Raw genomic sequence first — 23,899 nt, forward strand, 5'->3', positions numbered from 1 at the left:
CCTTTACAATGTTCAATATTATCTGAGAAGAGAAAATTGTCGTTTAATTTGGTATAACCCAAAGAGCTTTTGATAGCTGTGTCTTATAATAAAAAGGGAACCATGACTTTGCTTCAGAGAAAGAAAAATATTGATTCCAATTTCTTCCTGACATTGTATATTAAATAAGAAACACCTAGGACTCTCAATCTTCCTGTTGTTTATCCTCATAAAAGGCTTTTGCACTGCTAGATAACACCTTGGCTTTAAGGTTTCCTTTTTTTTATTGCTTTGCTTTTCCCCTGCAAATGAAGAGATGTCCAGACAATGCCATCAGACACCAGAGATGATGAGACATAAAAAAACTGGGCTGGAAAATCACTAACAATACGTAGGACAGGAAAAATTGCACAACTTACACAACTTGCACAGGAAAAATTAACTCAAATGAGCTTTGTGAGATGAAAGCAACATCTACAAATGGTCCCTTTAAAATACTCCTCTCCTAAACCTCTGCAGCTTGTGGAGGTTACAATCTCTTTGGTTGGGGTTGGCTGTTTGGGGTTTTTTTGGACATTCTGCATGAACAATTAGGGCCAGTTTCACACACAGGCACAGACCACAGGTTCTCACTGTACTTTGGGACAGGGTTGAACTACATGCTAACAATACAATCCACAACCTCCTGAATAGCAAAGAAGATTACCTTTGTTCTGGTTGTTCTCCATATTCCCATCCTGCATCTTGCCTAAATGATGAAAAATTCCAACAGACAACAGACAGTAAACAACCTTCAGCCGAGACAGAACACGAAAATGGGGATTTATATCAATGGGAGACAAAAGCCATGAGCACACCACGGGCACCTGGGCACCATCCCTGTAATCACACCTGCACTCACTCAGGGGCCAACCCAGCGTGGCACGTCCAAGGAATTCCAGCCAAGCTCAGGGTTGGAACACATTAAATGCTGAATATCAGCACGTATTTTTGAGGAATCTGCATAAATTCAGAGGGGGAAACTAATAAAGTGGATCTGGTGGGAAAATGAATTGGAATAATATTCCTGAGCTGATGTTTCAGAGGGCTGGGACTTCAAAACTCTGGCACACACCAGTATAGAGTAAGATTTTCTTAACGTATTCCAGAATTAAATTAATCATGTTACTAAATTGAAAAAAAAAATAGAAACAATAGTGTTAATCAATCTAAATGAGTAAATAAAAAATGCAAATAAGACAGGATTTTTAAATTACATCTTCCTCACTTGGTTGTACTAATTAGCAAATTTCTCCTGGAAATACAAGTGCCAAGTGACCTAAATTCAGATTTATCCTGAACACAGATATACCATGTGCCTCTTTAATTTCCAGCTTGATATTTATCCACAAACAATTTTACCACAAAAAGTCCTTATTCCTTTGTGTCTTTTTCAAGTGGAAATGTCATTTGAAAATGTGCATGAGATAAAAATGGCAAAATGCACAAATCACATACAAAACTTTGGAATTCAGAATAAGAGCTAAATATTTTCAAATGGATTCAAAATTTCTTGGTGGGATCCCTTACGAAACTTTCACAGTAATTATATGAATTTATGGAAAAGGCTACAACAAATATTATCTCAGAATGGATGACAGTGTCTTTTGGTAGCTATGTAAAATGCACAATAAAAAGTGATGCTAAGGAAAATTAAGTTAAAACTCCATTACAGGATTGTTGACACATTCTAATAAGAAATGTACCATCAGGATTTATTAAAAAATGTGCCAGCAGGTACATCTTGTTCTTCTGACTGCTATGTGGATTTTTTCACTCTGCTGTGACTAAATCATAACAAAATGGAAAATCTAAGATGCCTCTCTTGCATGTCGGTCTTTGCACCAAGTGGGAGAGCAAAAGCGACCAAGTCAAAGTTATATTTGTCAAAAATAGGCCCCAGTGCCACACTGGGAAATTCCAAAGCCCAGAAGCAGAGCCCAAAATAATCTCAGAGCTCAGGTGAATTACTGCAATAAACCACTGATCATCAGCTGCATGTTTATATTTCTAATTCTATTCCTACCCTGGCAATAACAGGACTTAAAAAAATTCAGAATTCACCTTCCAGAGCTTTACACATGAGAAGAATCCATGAACCTGAGCAAAACCAAGCTCCTTTCCACAGTGAAATTCCCTGTAAAACCTTGGCCCGTGGGGCACAGTTGGACTCGGTACCTGCCTGGTGGCTGTTTTTCTTAGAAGGGCTTTTAATAAAGTTACTGGAAGACACAAAATATCTCTGGAGATTTGGATTCCTGGCTGGATCATAAAGCCTTCCCTAAGAACTGGAAGGCATTAATTTAGAGCAGGCAGTCTGCTCCATTTCCTGCTCTGGAGATCCTTTTGCAGAATGCAATTCCAAACCTCGGAGTGGCAAAAAAACTGAACAATATCCAACTTTCAAAAAGATAAAAATCACCAACAAAACCCAAATGGGGCTGTCCCAACTTGCAGACACATCACAGAGATTTTTTTTTTTTTGTAAATTAAAATATGTACTTTTAGGACATATATTTGCTATTTAATAGCATAATTATCATAATAAATTACACCAACAATTGACTGGCTGCCTGAAAATAGCAGTACACAAAATAAACAATCATTAACAACATTTTAAACTAAGGTATTTTAAAAATACATTCTTAAAATTCTTAATCTACTGCATTCAGGTTATTGAGTGGGGGAAGTCGTCAGAAGTAGTTACAGTTCAGTTATTTAGACAGAATAACAAAGAGAAGGTAATTTGGGTAATCAAGACAAAGAAAAGGAAGCTGTAAACTATTTATATCCTCCTGGGCCAAATAATTTTAAGGCTGCACTTTAGTATAAAATATGAACAAGGAAATTAAGGCAGAAAGAAAGGTGACAGAATCACCACTGCTGAGAGATCCTTCCTCCTTTCAGGTACAAATACTCCCCCATCCTTCTCTCCTTGGTGCATTATTTAGAATTCTCAAAAGGAGGAGTATTTATTAATATTTTGATAGCATCATGTCAAATAATTATTTAAAAATGCACTATTATTTTTTAGATAATTCTGCAAATATTTTCTTCTATTTTGTTTGGAATAATGGATAAAATAAATGTTGTTTGGGCTGGAGAAATCCATCTGAGTTTTTTATCACTTTTCTAAGCAAGGATGAAAAATCAGAAAGTTTAGAATAGCATTTCTAACATCTGCATTCTGCAGCTGATTTGAAAGTTCTGAATTTAAATACAAATATTTTTCACATGCCTTTGCCTCACTACAAGTCCTGTATTTTGGAAAGGACTCGTGGCACCTTTACTGACTAAATTCTTATTATAAAAGTAAAGGACTTCACCAAACAAAAGTCCCAGGAAAAGCCTGCCCTTTACCTGCTGCAGCCCTTGAGAAAGAATCAATGACACAGAATAATAAAGTCCTATCATTATTTTGGAAATAATTTCTAAATTGGAAGAAGTGCTTGGAATCAACCAAAGAAAAGAATGGAATTGTGTTCCAAGTGCTGAGAGGTAACCACTGTATTAAACAGGAAGTTTTAGATAATCCTTCTATGCATTTAATAAATAACTTCACTTACAATTCAGAAATATAAATTATAAATCATAAAATATAAATAATTTTTAATAGAAAAATAGTATTTTTTTAAAGAGTTCAAACTGCAAATTGCTTTGCAGGAGCAGAAGTAGCTCAGTACCTACACTGGGATTAGCTACAGATATAAAATATTCCAGCAGAGATTTCTCTGACTCTGGTAAACCATTTCTATACCTTTTCTATATTTTCTTAACACACATTTTAGTAGCAAATTCTCAAGCTTACAAATACCAAAAAATCCTCAACAACCCACCCTGGAAATCCTGATTTAGGAAGGTGTCAGTGCTCTACTGGAAGGAAATCAAATTTGGGGTAATTTGAGCTACTAGAAGGAAATCAAATTTGGGGTAAACAAGCTGTAAACAGTGATTGCTGCTTCCCTGATTTTCATTTTTTCAAGTTACCTTTATTAAATATAATACTTTGGAACAAGATTAATTTTTCTGAACTACTACATTTCTGCAAAATTTTCTGCTCTGTTTATGGCCTTAACTTGCAACCTTTCAAAAAACTGAATGTATTGTCCATAGTTCTGACAACCAGATCAGCAACAATTCTCTATTTTGATCTCAACTCCTAATACTCAACATTTATTAGAATTTATAAGAGTTCCTTTGCTACAGTGCCTAATACACAGGCTGGGTCACAAAGAAAATTAATTTATCACTACAGGCTCACAGGCTGACAACAAACTCATTCTTTTGTGTCAATTGTTTATTGACAATTAAGAATGAAAATATTTTATCTGAAATGTAATTAGTTGATTTTTCAAGCAACATTTCCTGAGTTTGCTACTTATTCAAGTATATAATTATTAATTCTTATTTTAAGGTATTTTCTACACAAAAGCATTACTTTAGGTAAAATTCTTGTTTCCAGTCATACCTCAGGAAGAATTTTCAGAGTTTAAAAAAATGTTTATTTCATCCAGACCAGAGGAATATGCAGATGAATTTGGGGTCCTTGCTTTTAACTTATCTCTCCTTCCTTTCTCCCCTCCAAACCATATCTACATTTTCAGCATTTAACTCATCACAATCAGCATTGCTAACTGAGAAATTACCAGAAATCTGGCATTTCCCATTTTCCAGATAATTCCAAAGCACTCAGACCTATGTTTGCCTGTCTGAGTTCTCCGAGCAGTTGAATTGTGGAAAGCCTCTCCTGCCCTTGTTGATCAAAGATCAGCAGAATTATTGAACTGCCTCGTCTCAGAGGAACTAAAATCCAAGACATCCTTAACTGCACAAAAAAATTAACTCTCCACTGCAAAGCCCTGAGCTTGTATCTCTCAGCTCCAGGATAAACACGGGCAGTAACTGTTGTTCCTGACTGGAGAGAGGATGATGGAAAATCACATCCCTAATTCTGACACTGATCTAATATCCCTTGGAACTCAATTTCCTCATTAAGCCCAAACACAACAGGGATTTACCAGGAAGCCCCAGCTCTGAGCAGAGCCCAGGACTCATTCTGTACCAGCAAAGAGGGGCTGAGCTCTGCTCCCATCCCTCCTCTGCAGCTGGCAGGAGTGCTGAGCAGCCAGGGGGACTGCGGGGCAGTTTGTTCTACACTCACCAAAGAGGAATTATCGCAGAACCATCACAGGATGGTTTGGGTTGGAGCCTTAAAGCGCATTCAGTGCCACCCATGCCATGGCAGGGACACCTTCCACTGTCCCAGGGTGCTCCAAGCCCCAGCCTGGCCTGGGACATATCCAGGGGCAGCTGCTCTGTGTCAGGACCTCAGCACGCTCACAGCAATGGAGAATAAAACACAATTCACTCTCTGGTTCTTGGTGTCTAAGGAATCTGGAACCAGGATGATGGAGGTCCCTGCCATGCAAGGAGATGTAGGGATTGCAAATCCTAGTTTTCCAGAATGGGTTTTAAATCTGGTTATATGTTTGTTTTAAATGATTTGAAAATAGGCTTAAAGATTTCCTGTGTCACTGGTTTAAATAAGATCCTACAGCAGTAAATCCTGTTCCTTTTTAAGCACTTGATATTGCAGTCAGAAACTTTCATTTCATATGTGAAATGCAACCTGCATGGAAAAAAAATTCTTTCACTAAGATGATGAAAAGTAGAATGACTTTACTCAGTATTTTTGGCTCCACACAAGAAGGAAAGGTTGCTTGGTAAATAAAGGCTCATGTATCTGATTAGCAGCAAAATACAGCTGATGCCTACACTAATATTGACCCAATCAATCCAATTTAACACTGGAATCTGATCGTTAGGAGAGCCACTGAAATAGCTGCATGCTAACAAGTGGGGTCAGGAACCTGTGCTGGGGCACAGTCAAAACTGCAGGAATGGTTTGGTTTGGGTTTAGTTTACACGGGGAGGTTCAGGAGAAAGTCACTGAGGGCTCACACAAATATCCACAAAACTTCTCAGTCCCTCTCTGCTGAAAACAGTAAAAGTTGTTCCTAACACAGTGTTGGTTGAAATGGAAGCAGATCCCTGACCCCATCCCTCTCTCAGAACTGCGTGAGGAATTAGGAGTGAAAAAGAGGAGAAGCAGAGAGAATCCCTTTCTCATGGTGCTCTTCTCCAGATCTATGCTGAATAACGAAACTTTATAATAAAACATCAGGTGAATCTGCCCGAAAGTTTTGGAACTGGCCTGACATAACTGCTTCTTTTAACTGCATTTTGAATGGCAAATAAATCATGATTCCAAGCTCTGCCTCTGCCAGGCTGAATTCTGGGGGAATGAGGCTGCAGCATCCCCGCGGCCCCTCTGCCAAGCTCCTGCAGAGCGTGTGGAGCAGGATCTCTCAGAGTGCAGTCACACAAACACAACATCTGTGCAGGTCAGCGAGGGGAGAGGGAATTTGACACAGTCAGGAGAGAAATCCATCAAATCAGACAAGCCGGGGGTTGTGACGTACCATTGACTAAGCTGGCATTTGCATTATCAGTGGCATTTGCACCTGCTGCACCATCTGTGGCTGGAGGAGGGTGGGAGGAGGGATGGGAAGAATCTACTGAGCAATAATGGATAAAAAAAAAATAAAATAAACAAAAAGCCACAAAAACAAAACAGCAAATAATAAATAAATAATAAATAAATAATAAATAAATAATAACAGCAATGTGAACGAATACATGTGACAGAGTGAAAAGCCTTCGTGGCTTTGTTTGCTCCCAAAATCAAAGAGTTTGAAATTAATTAACACAAATTTCCAAAGCAATGTGCCATTGGGAAGGTGTCACAAAGTCAGCTGAAAATTCAAATAATAATAACAACAACAATAATAATAACAAAAGATAAATAAATATGGAACACATTAATCAAAGTTAAAGGAGTCAGTGAGAACAGAATGTACACAGTCTTGTGTGCATTGCTTTAGTCCTTTTATGTCTATTTTTTGTACTTTTATGTAATTTATGCATTTTTTAAGTGGTTGAAATGTTTCCTTTGGAGTTAATTTACACAGTGCTTGTGTAGCTTTAAAATTTGCATTTTAAAATGTATTATATCTATATCTGAATATACTTCTACATGGGGCAATGGTACATATTTTATGTTTTAAATAATTTTTCACATTATGATTTATCATCACTGATGCAACCCAGTCTAACAGGGCTCAACCCATGTCCTGCCATCACCCAGGTAAAATGCTTATTTATCTGAGTAGAAACATGGAATTTTCCTATATTTTATGTGGAAAAGGCAAATAGAGTCTTGAGGAGAATAAGGGATTATTTTAAATCCAGATAATGGACATGATACATTTCCTGGTTTGTGATGACATGAATGAAGAATCAGAAAAGAAAACCTCTCATTCTTTTCAGTTATTATCCACATATTAGAGAAAACTGGACAAAAAATCTTTCCTAACAGGAAGGTGAAAAGCTTAAAGAAGGTTTTATCATTTTACTGTGTTTTTTATAGTGAAGTTCAATAAAATTAGTCTCTGCAAACAATAGATAGAATTTATTTTGTTTTGTTTCTGGTGGTTAACTGCTCACAACAGAACCAAGTCCTCCCATGGATCCTGACTGAGGCTCTCAAACTGCTCCAGTCCTTGCCCCACAGGGATTATTTTGTGCTGTACTGGGCTGGTACTGCAGAAGAATGGGCTGATTTTATTTACAAATGGCAAATTGGGAGAAGCAAATAAACAGCTCCCGGGATTTAAAAACACACCCCTGTGCAACTGCATTCAGGAAAATTTCAATTGCAAATTTGATTACTGTGGTGGCAACGACTTAAACTGTTTTGGTGACTCGTGTTTGCTCTTTATTCCGTTTGGATCCCCACCCCAACCAGCACAGCGTGAGCTGCTAACAGCAAATCAAGTATTCCACATTAAATACTTTGCAATTTACTTCTGGAGAACAGCTGATTATTCCAGCTGAACGGGAAGATTTGCAACACCAACAATGCCTGCACACCAAAAGATTTGGCACCAGCAATCTTGTTGATTCGAAATCACTTTATAATTTCAACTTGACTGATTCAAAGATGATTATTTCAATCAGCAGTTCCCCCCTGATTTGCATCTTTGGATGGGGTACAGTTCTTACTCTACCTGGAAGCTGCTGTTCCTCCTCCTGTTTCACACCTGCATGGTGATTTTTAAAGTGTTAATGAGCAATAAAAGCACACACCCACAGGGACTGAAAGGGGCAGGGTTTCTGAGAACTGCAGGTTTATGTTCCAGAGGTTTTAATTCGAGCTGGTGCCTCCATCTGCCACCAGCTCTGCCCAGGCATGAGCACAATGCTGCATCAGAGAATGTGAAGGAATTTTCTGTATTATGGATTCTTTATATTATAGCTGTTTCTACAGAGCCATGCTCAATTAAATTCTGTGTGTGCACCCAAATTCCAACACACCTCTGTAAGAATCTCTGTCTCTGGGTAAGTTACAGCCACAATGTGGGGAAAACTCCCTGATTTCTCTTTTCCTGCCTTTCCAGGCTCTTCCCTGCGAAACCTGAGGGTCCTGAGCCGAGCCTAGGGAGGCCAGCCCAGTTAAACCCAGCACAGGGAGCTCTCCCATCACACAGGGGTGAAGCTGCTCCTCCTCTCCTCCAGACCACACAAAGGCTCTGAACGACAGCAAGAACAAACTCCAAGGTGCTGCTCAAAACTGGTCTGGCATAAAAGAGTTTTGCTTTGTGACATTTCAGTCTTTTCTCCTTTTAATTCTCCTGGAGCCCCCCATGCCTGGCAGCTATTTCTGTGCAGAAATGAAATGGTAAACATTTCATTTAGTTAAAAGGGATTTCCTCAAAGCAGCAGAGAGTCAAAGGCAGACACTTGTTGAACATACTCAGAAATGGAAATTGTAGGTCCTGAAAACCATTTGAATTTGGCCCTTCCTATCTCCAGCTTCATATAAAATGATGGAAATAAAAAAAAAGGTGGAAGCATATTGCCTGAAAGATAGCAAATAAAATGTTCAGTAAAATTTTAACTGCCTTTTTAAAATTAATAGTGAACACCACTAGAAAGAGCAGAAATCTGAAGAACCTGTATTAATTGGCCCTTAATCATGTCTGAAAGACAACTATTCTTAGGACAGACTTGGAACAAAATTGTGGAAGCAGAACAATTTACAAGACTGTGTGAAGAAAAACTGGCAAGGACAGACATTAAATCATGTTTCTGCTTAGTGTGCAGCCCATAAATTAGCAAATGCTTATGACATCACACTGTAATAAGGTGAAAAGCCCGAAGAGGCTTCTTGATTTCATTAACTGATGCAGGACATGAAAGTAAAACTGTCTGCTAACATTTACTGCTACATTCTTGGCTTTTACTATTCTTAGCTCGACCTTTACACCTGAAGACATTAAAATGCCTCTCAAGTCAGCCACTGACATTAAACAATCCAGGCTAGCAAAGAGCCACAGCTTATCTTTATGTTAGTCCTGAAGCTCCAAGACAGATGCTATTTCCATGGCCAAAGGGTTTTTTCCCTGCGGAAAAATATTGAATTGATAGAAAAGCACAAAATCTTAGCAAACTGTAGGTGAGCATGGATTCATGTAGAGAAGCCACAGCAACTGGAGCATGCCCAGGTATTCCCTTGCATTTCAGTATGGACTGGGAGCCTGCAGCTTCACACTGGAAAAACATCTTGTTATCCAATGGATTTATTGGTTAACAGCTTCTGCTGTTTTTCTGTGTGACATGTGATGATAAAAATGTGTCATAAAAAAAAAAAGGCAGTTTGAAAAATCACATTTATTTGTCAAGAGCGGAGGAGAGCTCTGGCTGCACAAAACCCAGGAGCTTTCTCTGGAGCATCCTGGTGTTGGGAGATTTACCTTTCTTGTCTTTCTTCTCCTCCTCTTCTCCCCCAGCTCCCAGCAGAGTGAAGATGATGCCAGTCTGAGAATTCACCCCCACAGCAGTCACCAGCATCCGCCCAGAGCCTTCCATGACATGGGTGCCTGAAAAGAGGCAAGACAGCTTACACAGAGCTAAACTAAATGTAAAAAAATTATGCAAGGCCTTTCTGAAGCTACAGAGAGAGATTTGTCACACTTTATAAACCTATATTTAGGGGGATATTGCCACATAACCAAAATAAACCTTGTTCTTCTCAACCAAGAATTAATGCTTAAGCACAAACCTCAGCCTGCACATCTATCACCATCAGATTCTCTTTTTAAAAGAAATGCTATCACTAATGAAGTTTATCTTCTGCAAGAAAACAGTTTCAGCAGGACATCATAAATACACAAATTAGGTAAAAAAAAATAAACCAAAATAAATTCCACTCAAACCTATAGATCAGAAAATATCTTTAAAAGCCAGCAGAGACTTGGTTGGTTCAGCTGGAAAGGCAAAACGCTGCAACCTTCCTCAGAAATGTATCAGAGCCTCCTTTAAGATGTGTCACTATTTCCAAATACCGTTTAATTAAGAACTTGCTATTTGTATCCCTGTGTTTTGTTCTGAGGGAATCTTCTCCTGAACTGGATGACAAAGGTGGATAAAAATATCCTCCAAAAAGAGCCATTGGCTCCTAGGCTCCCAGAGCAGCTTTGGCAGGAAAACAGGCACCCAGCAGAGCCCAGCCTGAGCTCTGCACCCCTGGAGAGGGCAGAGCAGCAGGCAGAGGGGATGGGATGCGGTGTGGGGGTCCCAGTTGTTGGTTTCTCTGGGTGTGGATTGAAGGCTCTCCAGACAGTAGTTCATGTTGGGATCAGGTGTTTATTATTTCTGATCACTAAAACAGTCTCACTGGTGTGAGTTCGGCAGCTTTTCATTAGAAGGCACAAAATGGCCAACAACCTCTTGGTACAAGGTCTTTTAAGACTAAACTATCCAATTAAAAACTGACACCTGGATTATTTTCCCTTTTAACCCAATAACTGATCCCAAAAAGCTGCAATGTGGACTTTTCTGCCCCATTACAAAATGCCACCCAAAGCCATGGAGAAGAAGAACAAGAAGCATGAAGAAGAAACCCAGGACAACACCCTGTGCCCTCCATCCAGCTTCCACCCACAACATACTAAAAATCCCAAAACCTCAATTTCTCACCAAGTGACACACCTCCACTACTCTCTATAATCCAATTCACACTTTTGTGGATTCCAGTCTATCCTGAAGTCTTGGAAACTTTCTCCATGAATGAGGGTCAAAGTCAGTGCTGCCCTGGGGGTCAGGGCACCCCAGAGCAGACAGAGAAATATTCCCAGTGCCCTGGGCTTCCACAATGGGGCAGATCTTACCTGACAACAGCATTGGGTCTTTGTCCACGGATTTGCGGACCTGGTCGGACTCTCCAGTCAAGGAGCTCTCGTCGATTTTGAGATCATTTCCTTGAATAAATATCCCATCAGCAGGTAGAAGGTCACCTGTGGTCAGAACGGGGCAATGGAAAACCTCCATGAGACTGCTTTTATAATTACACAATGATTTTTGTTATAAAATTGCAATTAATTGCATGAAAAGGTGAAATGAAAGGAGAAGGGAAGGAATTACTCCTGATCCTGTCCACACGAGCCACAGCACTGCAATCCAGCCAGGAAAGGCCTTTATTGTAAACATGTTCTGCTTCATGCTGTCTCAGAATCCAAATGTATCACATTTAACTCACAATGAACATCTCCATCATGGGGCTTTGGCAGGGAAGTGCTCCTCACATCACCTGGAGGTTTCTCCATCAGACTTCATAGGAATTAACTCCAGCTAATTAACAGCTGAGCTGCCCTTTCCCCTTCCCCCCTCAGGGAGCCCTTAGGTAAGTCCAGGAGAAATGTGATGGCTGATGGAAGGGGGATATTGCTGGAATTAACAACTCCCTCCAGGGCACACAGAGTTCCTGCAGGAGCCTTTCACTCCACTGGAGCACAGGGCTTCCCCTATGGCATGGAATTAGCAGGCACCTGACCTGAGGGATCAGTCTGAAATTGAAGCAACTCAATCTTTAAGGATCATAGAGGTCCAGTTCCCTTCTACACAACATTTAAAAGCATGTCCTCTTGCCCCAGAAATAAAAAGAAATAAAAAGAAATTAATCTGAATAATGTAATCCTCCATGACAGAGAATTACCTTTGTATGAACAAATACAGAAAACTGGAAAGACAAACACAGAAAGCTGGAAGGAACTGGAAAACTGACCAGTCCTTGTCCTGGTCAGTGAAAGCAGTTTACACCAATTCAACTGATTTCTTTGTGCAGCTTTACAGCAGATCTTCACGTTCTCCTTTTGCCCTGGCAGCTCAGGTGTCACCTCAGCATGGCCAATACTGATTTTCTGCCATATAAACCTGCCCTAACCCTGCCAGGCAAGCCTGCCCATGCTGCTGCGAAGGGCAGCGGAGCACACCAAGGCTCCAAAGGCCGTGCACTCACCATATTTGACCTGTGCAATGTCCCCAACCACGATCTCTGCCACGGGGATCTGGATGACCTGTCCCCCTCGCACCACGGTGAACTTCTGCTCCTGCTCGATGCGGCTCTGCAGCCCCCGGAACTGCTTCTCCTTGCTCCAGTCGTTGAAGGCAGTGACCAGGACAACGCAGATGACAGACAGGAGGATGGCAGCACCTTCAATCCAGCCAGCTTCGGCCTCCCCCTCATCCTCAGCTCCTCCTGTTGCAGTCCCGCACCCTGCAGAGATGTTAGGGATCAGTTTAGGGAAAGTCAGGTGTACCACAAGAATTGAAATTTGCTGTGACATGACAAGGTGGGGGGATGGAGCTGCTTTTCCAAGCACTGCCTGCTAATGAAACATGGCAGAGTGAAGGAAAAGGACAAATAATAATTTTTTTTTTTTTTCTGTGAAAAAGAGGAAGGAAATAAATAGACAGAAATCTTAGTCCTTTTAATTTTTCTACTGAGCAACCCATCCTCGGTGAACCCAGACTAAACAGATGGAAGGAGAAAGCACCAATTCTGTTATGTGATAGAGGACTCAGAGCTTCACCTGAGCCACCAAAACCTGCAGGATAAGAATAAGAATAAAAGAATAAGAATAATACTGAAGAATAAGAATACTACTGAAGAATAAGAATAATACTGAAGGTGACAGGAAGGGCTAAAACAATGAATGACATTAAATAATGCAAAGCAATGGCATTAAATTCACATTAACACACTGCCAGATTAAATTAAACAATTTTAACACAATTTTTTTAAACAATTTTCGACACAATTTCTATCTGTTCTGAACTAAACACACTTACAGGGAGCACTTGTTGAAAAAACACTGGGGTCAACTGAGTTTATCAGCATTTCAATTTGATAATTAATGTATTAAGGAACACTGAGTAAAAACAATTCCCTGATATTAATTCATCAGCCTTCCCCACAGAGAAATGCAGTGGGATGCTTCTAGAACTGCAAGTACATTATTGCTGCCAAAAGCAAAACAGCATTAAGAGAACCACTCTGTTCTGAACTGTTAATTCTGAATTACTTTATATACATCTGCTAATTATTTATTTCAAAGTTGAATGCAATTTAAATTTAAATAGATAATAATCGCCAAAGGAAAGTGACATAGCTCTCCTTACTGAAAAAGCACCTGGGAGGAATCCTGGACAGACAAGGGCACATTCCAGAGAAATCCCAACTGGCGGGAGAGAGGAGAACTCAGCCTGGCCTGCAGAGCCTCCTCTCCCGGGGGACCTGGGAAAAATTGCTCCCATTTTCCATGAGGAATGGGACCAGGCAGGAATTTGACATCACTTCTCCACCTCACCCAGGTACCAGGGGGTTCAGCACCTTTGCTTCCACCTCTGACTGAAGTTTAATTTGGTTTATTCATCACCTCTCGCTAGAGAGAAATAACAGCCAGGTTGATTTCTGTATTTAAATTACAAACTGGAGCATCATAATCCATTAACCAGCTGAGTAATTACACCTGCATGTGAACAATAACAAAACTACCAAAAGTCAGAGGAATAAAGATGAGCCTGAACAGCTGCTAGGAGAGGAAGAAAATGAAAATAAAGGGAGTTTTTAGCCAAGTTCTCTGCAGTTTACACTGAGTTTCTAAGGGCAGGGCAAAGGCTGCTCCCAAGGGCAGGGGCTGCCCTGGCAGGGGTGTCCCTCCACTGCTGGCCCACCTGAACCTTCAGCACAAGAACCTCACTAAAACCACTTTTACAGCACTCAAGGAGGAAATCAGGAAACTTTTTAAAGTTCAGTACCTTCAGCTGCTCATCACCAGCCCCAAACGCAACTCAGAAACCAACCCTGCAACTTCCTCCTGCAGCACAATGGGGCTTTGGGAAGGACTAATGAATTTTGCTCTGCTTAACCTTAATAATCTCAATTGGGCTGTGCTGGATTTTCAGATTCCTTTTCCAAATCAGCAGGTTCACTTTTGATTGTTTTAAATGGTTTCCCAGTGCAAGTAATTCTGTTTCAGCAGGTGTAACACCAGAATTCACTTTCCTTTTTTTCATTAGATATGACTTAGAATTAAATATGATGAATATTCTGGTTTTTTAACAGCAAACCTCCTCTTCTAATTCTCACGAAAGAAACATGGCCTGGCCCAGCCACTGTCAAACACTGATTTTATTTTCTTTTCAGATGGTTGAAATTTGGCCCAGCTTGTACAAAATTAAAAAGAGCTGCTGCAGAGTAATATTTCCAAGACCCTTTAGTTAAAAAAAACTTGATTAAGCAAAATCAGGTAAAAAAAATAAATATATTCCTTGACTTGAGCAGTGAGGTTAATTTTGTGTTTGATCTCCACATTCACATAAGAGGCACCACGGAGCATAGAAATAATGCAAGATATTATCATCAACATAAAAGGAATTACCTGTAGCTACCATGTAGATTAAGCACAATCAAATAAAAGAATTCATTTTTTTAGCTGAAAGATTTGTTTTATTCCAGCTAAGAAAATTGTTTGCAACAATGAAAGAAAATCTGAAGGAAACAGATTGAACTTAGATCAAGCTCTTGGAAAGTGTCCCTAAATCTGACAAGCTTCCACACTGAATAAAAAATCATGTTTATGACTTAAAACCCTGAGACAATCCTCCACAACCGAATGAAAACAACAAAATTTAAATGCTTTTAATTTTGTTTTCTGTTCCTTTCATCTGACAATGATAAATTCAGGTGGAGCAGAGGTGTTTGAAGGGAGGAGGGAATTTTAGGAGTAGAGGAATTAATTGCCAGACCTCATCAAAACCTAAAGTCTTTGAGAGGATGGAGGAAATTCTGAGTTGATTTTTGAGTTGTTAATTGTTGAGATTCAACATAGCCTCTCTAAAGACCCAGGGGACCCCCTAGCCCAGGTGAGAAGTCAATCAGACCATCAGAATTTCCCAAAATTTTGCCTTTGCATTTTACACTCCTCAGAAAGGAGATGGGATAAAAGTGCTACATAAATGAATGCACATATTCTTTTTCTAGGAAAAAATTCTAGCAAAAAAACTGCGTGCTTCTTACAAGAGCAAGATTTCTAAGCAGATTTAAAAAAAAAATATGAAAAGCAAGATTTTAAAATGCAACCTCTGCCCTTTACAACATGACCCAGCTGTCAGGAAACATTTTCTTGAATTATGCGGTGTTCTTGCTTCCAAACTGTTTTAGATGTGTTTCTTTTGATAGGAAAAAAAAAAAAAAAAAAAAAAAGAAAACCTGCATCTCCATTCGTTTGAGTCCATCTAATATTTTCTTATATACTTACAAAAAACAATTGGTTTTTTTTTTTTTTTTTCTGCTGTTAGAAATTATAGAAAGACTCACATGGATTTACAGAAAGAAACTTTATGTATTTATAGGGGAAAAAGACACAAACTTCTTAAGTCTATATTTGGATTATCTGTCCTTATTGCAGTGTAAAGTGACCCAGTATTGACCTTGCAGATAAGAGAAAATAAGAAATATTAATAAAATACATCATATTAATATACCTAAGTAGGAAAATTGAGTTTAAAGCAACTAATATTTATTTTAAAAGTTCAAATAAGCTTGAAAAATTCATGTTGAGGTATAAGATTTCTGTTCTGCTTTCACAGAGAGCACGTGGCCCTCAATGCTACCCAAAAATCTGCCTGAGCTTTTATTGAAATGCACAGAGTGAAAAGCAGCACAAAAGAGTTGCTAACAGGCAGATGTGATTTGTGGCAGGGTTTTATTCCAAGACAGCAAAGTGTGATGTTCTCATCTTAAATTACCTTTAACAGAGGCCCTATCTCTCAGAAAGCCCAAATGCAGAGAGGTAAACAAGTTTAAAACATGGAGCTCTCTTCTCCCACACCTCTGAGGGTGCCCTGGCCAAAGTCTCACCCTCACAGGACACAAAATGTGCAGGGCTGGAAACTGAGATGCTGAAAACCTGCAAGTCAAGGATGCAAAGGGCTGGGACTCCTTTGGCACAGAAAAAGCAGATGGAGCCCTAAAGTGGATCAACTCATCCCAAAAGGAGCTGGAGCTCCCCAGGAGAGGGAGAACCTGGCAGCACAGCCTCAAAGGAGGCTCAGAAACACAAAAGGGAACCAAGGGGACTTTTGTGCCCATAAAATATCTGAAAGGACGTTTCCAGAACCTTGTGGAAGGAGAACAGAACTTTAAAAAGCTTAAAACTGGGCCAGAAATAGATCAGCAAATCTGACGGAAAAGTTTTCTACAGGGGGGAGATGAAAGGAAGGAAAAATCCAAAGGAAAGGAGGGTTCAGGAAGGAAAAAATAGGAAAGTTCTGCCACCCATCACAGGCAGGGAGACCAGCTGAGGTGGCAGCAGCTGGATTTCCCTCTCTCCAGGGTCTGCAGGGCTCCAGACCTGCCCAGAATTTCCATTCTCAGCCCAGCTGAGGTGGCAGCAGCTGGATTTCTATCTCTGCAGGGACTGTAGGGCTCCAAACCTGCCCAGGAGCCTGGACAGCTGAGCAAACACCCAGGCACTCACCTGGGCTGCCCTTCAAATCAAGAAAATTCAAAACTGGCCTGAGAAACCTCCTCTACATGAATAGAATTTAATTATATGGAAGAGTTTAGAAGGAACAAAAAATTTAAAAAGGGAAGAAAGGCTTAGGCTATTAAAGGGAAAGTTAGAAAAAACTTGGGTGTGCTTGTGGTGAAAAGGGGAAGAAGGAGAGGAGGAGCACAAGAAGAGGTTAAAGCACTTCAGGAACAGTGAGCAAGAGGCAGCACGAGGTAATAATTTGGTAGCTGCTATTAATCATTTCAATTTAGTGAAAGCTAGCAAGCAAGAAAGGGAATTAATAGAAGTCCACAAAAAGCCAGACAGCATCACCTGACAACTTGCCAGGCTCATGTCCTGTTGGATCTGGAATGCTTTTACACCATTTCAATGCACATTTCTCCTGATATCAACCAAACCTGGGCAGATACAGGAGGAAGCACACGGGCTCAGTGCAGCTAAAAAGAATATCTGCTTAAAATTTCAAACAGCTATCAGGAGATTCTTTAAGCTGCTTTGAATAACATAATGATTATAATTACAAACTATACGGTCCTGAGCTGCAGCACAGTAATTTTTAAATCAGAAAAAGTACATTTTTAAAAATCTGGGAACATCTGTATTCCTAAAGCCCAACCTACAGCACATACCTCTCAGCTACTCATTTCAACCTACACACTGCTATTTTTAAGCTGAGAATACCTTGTGGCATTTAAATGCCCTAGGAAAATCTCCTCACACCCCCAGAGGTAATTTTTTTAGTCAGTCAAACTGGTTTTGTCACCAGAAAGACACCAGCTCCCTGATAAAAACTTTTTATTGAATCTCTTTCTCTAAAGAGATTCTTTTCCCTCGCTGCAGCTCCAGCACTGATGTTATTAAAGCAAATTGAGCAGCTCGAAGTTACAGCTTTGTCATCAGCTCTGCTTCCCAACAGCACCACTGATGATTCTTACTTTACAAATGTATTTAGCTTTGTAAGAAAAGGAACAATAACCCAAAAATTATGTGATAAAACCTATAAATTCCCCTCCTTAACAAGGCTTTTCAAGCTGTAACAAACACTGCAGCATTGATTTCTGCAGCTTCCTCCTTGTGTCGTGTCTTTTGCTACACAAGGATTCCCAGGAGTGATTGCCACCACCAAATCCTGCTCTGTGTGACGATGCATCAGCAGATGTTGAATCACTTCCCACGAGGGCAGAGCAGCACAGGGCTGGCTCCGAGTCACAGCTCAGCACAGGGGCAGAAATCACTGCCCCTTGAACCATTCCTGCCTTTCCCTCGCTCCCTCCAAGGGGTTTCTCAGCCCTGACAAACATTGCCAGGTCACCTGCAGGACCAGTGCTCTCCAAACCCACAGAGGCGATTTATGAGGGTGACAAAATTACCCCACAAACATCGAGTCAGGCAGTTTGTTCACTCACTGAAAGCGACTTTTGGACACGTCTTTGAAGCCAATATGAGAATTCCTGGCTTTGTGATCCATCAGTTTGTTATGTAAGGGCTCCAGGGGGGCAGGGAGGGGGAAGCAAAGAGCTGCTGTCCCTGTGGGTTTGTTATGTAACTGCCAGCTCCAGAGCTTCCTATTAAATATTTACACTTTTTTTGGCATCTATATGCAAGGCAACAAATCTGGGGGCCCTGTAAGCATAGATATAGATAAATATATACATATAGATATAGATGACATAGATATAGATATAGATATAGATATAGATATAGATATAGATAGATATAGATATAGATATAGATATAGATAGATAAATATAGATATATATAAATAGATATAGATATAGATATAGATATAGATATAGATATAGATATAGATATAGATATAGATATAGATATAGATATAGATAGATGATACAGATAGATATAGATAGATATAGATGATATAGATATAGATTAGATATAGATATAGATATAGATATAGATTATATAGATGTAGATAAAGATATAGATAGATGAGATAGATAGACAGATATAGATAGATAGACAGATAGATAGAAATATACACATATATCTATATATAGATATATATCTAGGTAGGTAGGTAGATTGATTGATTGATTGATTGATTCACACATTCTTCAGCCTGATCACAAAAATTCATGAGCACAGGAATGATAATTGAAATATTCCCTCCACTTCAGGAGATGGGGTGTGTCAAGCAGGATTCTTCTGCCTGGCATCTCCAAGGAAATTCATTTTGGAGAGATCAGGCAAAGGGATGGGTCATCACTCTACCAAAGGACCAAGCAACTACTTCTACAATGTTTATATTCAATTTTTATTTTCCTTTTTTTGCCAGAGGGAAAATAGAGAAATGAAAAAAAATAAAAGGAATATTCATCACGAGTCCTGTTCTAAGGGAGTGCAAGAGAAAAACCTTGATGTTGGGTTGTTGTAGCTTCACTTATATTGCTCCAAGCTAGAGATGTCAGGTAAATAAAACCTCATATTCTAAAAGTAAAACATGGGCTCCAAATGCAGGAATCAGACCTTAAAAAGTTGTTCTGTATTTATTAACAAGGATTCAAGTGCAGTTATTCAACCACTTGACTTGTAAGGACACGTCCTAGTCGAGTCCTACTTGCAGAATTAATATTTCTGGAGGATCTCTTCCTGGAAAATATGTGAGAAGATTTTTTTTATGGCCTCCCAAAGTTCTAAATCTCATTCCCTGCTGTCCCCAGCCAAGAGCTGAGCTGTGCCTGGCACCCTGGCAATGTGTGATGAGAATATCCAAAAGTTTTGTCAGAGATCTGCACATCTCTCCTGAAGAGGAGGCATCTGGGGATCCTCAGATTTTGCAGCCCAACACAGATTTATGGAAAGCAGATGTAGGTCACTTTGCACTAGGAAATAATTCTTTAATCTGTAGGTCCCACATGACAAAAAACTGCACATTTTGCACTCTACAAGTTCTCAATGTGTTGCTACTGACATCAACTGGGGACTAAACTTCTGTCAGGAATCAGCTGACCTGGTGTGAGAACCCCACTGAATGAAGAGTTTGATGCAGTGGGCAACACCAGATTGTAATAAAAAAACAATATAAATAAATTTTAAAATGAAAAATAAATAAAAAATGAAAATAAATAAAAACCAATATAAAATAAATGAAAAATAAAAAATTCCACATCACAATAAAAATATCAATTGACTCAAAAAACCACAAGCAGTGCTGGATGAGCAGGACCTCCTTTGTTCTCTCATTCCACAGGTGATGGGTTCAAAACAGAGGAAAGAGAAAGTCATAAAGACAGACAGACTGGCTGGATATCCAGCCAGGAAAGCAGGAAATTAAGAATCAAGGATTTTATAATGGGAGGCTTCAGAAAAGACAATTTCTACTAATAAAATTTCATGCAATCTCAGTCTAGAAGCAGCTCTTTTTAAGCATTTTAGAATTTGGTAAAAATCAAGATAGGTGTATTCCAAAATGACCAGTGGAATATATCTTCATCAAAGCACCTAGAAAAGACCAATTGCAGTCACTTAAATTTCTGCAGCCCAGTAGGAATTTGCAGAAAAAGTGGTTTTACAAAAGAATTCAATAATAAACAACTATAAACAGCTTCACAGGCACTGCTAAACAAACAAAAAACACTTTATACTAAAAAAAGACAAAATAATTAAATTTAAAAATCATTCCTCTTTAAAATTCTGTAAGTAATTATTATTTGAGGGGTTGAGAGGCTGTGAGTCAAAATTACAGGACGATATATTCCACAGTGCAAGGAAGGCTGTGCTGGGATATTTTTTACAGTGACCTTCTCTCAAAAAACAAAGAGCTCTTAGTATGACCTACAACTATTCCATAAAGAAATATACTTAATATTATTTAACTATCTCTGTAGAAACAGTGAAAAAAAATCAAATATAAAAATAAATTTGTCAGTAACAAGTGATTCTGACATTTCTCTTGATTTCAGCACAAATATTAATGTCCACAAGGAAAATTCTGGTGCAAGTTGAAGCTTTCTTTGTATTCATGCAGGATATATAAAAATAGAGCTACAAAATTCTCCACATTTAAGTCACTGTTCCAAGAATGCAGAACAGGTGCACATGGTCTTAACCTTAAATAGTTTTAGGCTCTTTTTCTCAGGGTTTTTCATGGAAAAAAGCTGGACAACTTCAGCTTAGTTCCATGCAGAATAAAAATACATTGAGAAATCCGGTTCAGCAACCAGCCTTGAAAGCCCCAGAAACTCTACCAGGAAAGTGTTTTAAATTCAGACTTCATCAAAAACCAATTTACAGCAATGAAGAGCATGCAGCACAAATAAGGGATCCCCTTGTTGAGGTTGTTTAAATGTCATAACTATGAAAAAAATCAATGCAAAACACAAATTCTGTTTGAAAGATGTATGGACTAAATTGAATTAGCAACATGGGGAAGTGTGATCCCAGAGTTCTGGATGGAACACTAATAAATGTCATTGGTAAATTCAGAGCAAAAGAAGGAGGGAAATAAATCCTTTTTTTTTTCATGATCACATGTTGCAAGACCACATTTAGAATAGGCTATTGTGCCAATGCAAACAAATCATTAGGAATAAAACCAATTAGAAATTAGAATTTCTGTTAGCTTGATATTAGCAGGGAAGTGGCTGTCCATATGTTGACATTTACTCACTTGGAAAAGTTTAATTAAGTTTGATTTAGAATTCTAACCTTGCTATTAGGAAAAAAAAATGGCAGAGGGAACATGCTGCAGCCCCTGGGATATAGTTGTCTTTTTGAACATGAATGGATGAAGGGAAAAATATATATAATGTCAGGAAAATCTGCTAAGTTTGGAGCTGCAGGTAAGCAGCCATGTCAGAGATAAAGGTGCTGCTGGGTTCTAAAAACAGGAAGAATGGTCCCATTTCTCATGGAGCAATCCCTGATTACTTCTGATCCCTTAGGATCTTAGCTTTTGTATTTTTCATTTGTTTGTACCCCTGCAGCTCTTTAGTGCAGAACTCCAAACCCCACACACAGGGGCAGCTGCAGCTTTCCCATTTTGGGCAGACACAACAATTCCTCTCCAGGCCTGGCAATCAAGGACACTTCACTGCCTCAGGCCCCAGAGATGGAAACAAAAGGGACTTGGGGCAGCAAACCTGGGGTCAATGACTTCATTACCTGGAGCTGGAATGGGCAGATGAACCCCCAATGTGCAAATGGACCAAACTTATAAAAGTGTGAAAACCTGTGAGCTGTGGTCCATTTTTGGGTGAAGACTCTGGGGGATTCATCTGCCCAAAATGTACCTGAAGGCCCTTCAATAAATAAAACTGGTTTTTATTCCCTTAATTCTGTCTGGCCTCTGGTTTTAGGTAGCCAAAAAGGCATCACTTCCAGCACTTGTGAAGTGCAGCTGGAAGCAGAGGAGGCTCTGAGCACTCCCTCAGCTCCCACTCGGATCACTGAGAGCCCCAGGAAACACAGAAACACGGGCAAATAAAGAAATGTTTCCCTAAAAGCAGGGCTCATCGGGGCACTCAGCTTTAAATAGAGCCCTGCAGAACGTTTCACATTGACAGAGAGCAACAAATAAGTGATAAAAGCACGATCAGATGAGAGCTGTCTGTCTTGTGCCTATCCACAGAGCCTCTTCCCTTTCTGTCTGAAGCACGGGGATGAAAAGAGCAAATCACTGAAAAAGGGTTTTTGGGGTGGCATCTGCCTCAGTAATGGATGCTTGTGCTGTTCCATCCCTCTCTGACTGTGTTCTGATAGAAATGAAATGTTCTTGCTTCCAAAAATATTCTCCTTTTTTGGTTTTTGATGCTTTGAAACAAGGCGTTCTAACGGAGAGGATTTAACAGATATACTACCAAAAATCTGCAAAAACTAAACTGAAAAAAGGTTGACTTTGCCTGGAAATCTTGACAGATGTTTCACTGGAGCTTCTAAAACCCCAAGAGGAGCAGGGGATGGAGTGGGGATGCCTGACCACACTCACACAACCTGCCCAGGAGCCTGGAGAGCTGAGTAAACACCCAGGCACTCACCTGGGCTGCCCTTCAAATCAAGAAAATTCAAAACTGACCTGAGAAACCTCCTCTGCATGAGCAGAATTTACTTATATGGATGAGTTTAGAAGGGAAAAAAAAATGGAAGAAAGACATAAGTTATTAAAAGGAAAGTCAGAAAAAACTTGGGTGTGCTTGTGGTGAAAAGGGGAAGAAGGAGAGGAGGAGGCACAAGAAGAGGTTAAAGCACTGCAGGAACAGTGAGCAAGAGGCAGCATGAGGTAATAATCTGGTGTTTGTTATTAATCATTTCAATTTAGTGAAAGCTAGCAAGCATATAAACATTTCTGTAGATGATTGCAGTTACTTTGGTTGTGTTCTGTGCTAGCAGAAACCTCTTCCAAGGTCTGAAACACTTCACACACCCAGACAATTTAGAGAGAAATTGCCAACTTCTTCCACCCTGCAGAGAGAGGTTACTGAGGAAAGGTGACTGATTTAAGTGACTGATTTCACAGGTCCCCAAAGAGTAATTCAGAGTTTTCAGAGGTTCAGAGCTGGAAAGGCACTGATAAAGGAAATTTGCAATTGAGGAGCTTAAAAAATAAAAACCCCTGCAATCCCAGAAAATTCAACGATTGCCCTTGGAGCCAGTCCTGGAGCACCTGAGCCTCTCCTGATGCTGTCCCTGCCTCGCTCAGGCCAAGGAGAAAACCTGGCCAAAGGAGATAGGGAAGATTTGTAGAGCTCAACCACAAAACTCCCTCATAACCTGCAGTTTTTATTGCTTTCATTCCATTTCTCATCTCCATTCCTTTGTGCTGGAAGCTTTAAGGGGTGAGGAATGAGCTCAGTAAGAGATTAAAATTTTGTCAAAATGTCTTACAGCAGCAGGCATCAAGAAGTTCTCCCAATATTAGTGTGGCCCTATAAAAGCAGTTTTACAGT

The 23,899-nt window shown here is 39.7% G+C and overlaps 1 protein-coding gene across 15 annotated transcripts in view; it reads right to left on the minus strand.

Annotated features, from left to right (window-relative positions):
* Nucleotides 1-23,899, minus strand: part of ATP2B2 (ATPase plasma membrane Ca2+ transporting 2) — a 391,446-nt gene that overhangs the window by 77,859 nt on the left and 289,688 nt on the right. For 10 of the 15 annotated variants that reach the window (XM_064432232.1, XM_064432231.1, XM_064432236.1 and 7 more), the window contains 5 exons: nucleotides 12,437-12,694; nucleotides 11,310-11,435; nucleotides 9,894-10,019; nucleotides 6,501-6,593; nucleotides 686-727 (listed from right to left, as the gene is read on the minus strand). In XM_064432232.1, coding sequence (XP_064288302.1) covers nucleotides 686-727; nucleotides 6,501-6,593; nucleotides 9,894-10,019; nucleotides 11,310-11,435; nucleotides 12,437-12,694 — 645 coding nt within the window. The remainder of the gene's footprint in view (nucleotides 1-685; nucleotides 728-6,500; nucleotides 6,594-9,893; nucleotides 10,020-11,309; nucleotides 11,436-12,436; nucleotides 12,695-23,899) is intronic. The other 5 variants (XM_064432245.1, XM_064432239.1, XM_064432243.1 and 2 more) reach the window with 2 other exon arrangements.

The sequence above is a fragment of the Passer domesticus genome, chromosome 9 (assembly GCF_036417665.1).
Source record: "Passer domesticus isolate bPasDom1 chromosome 9, bPasDom1.hap1, whole genome shotgun sequence".
In the NCBI taxonomy this organism is placed as follows: domain Eukaryota; kingdom Metazoa; phylum Chordata; class Aves; order Passeriformes; family Passeridae; genus Passer; species Passer domesticus.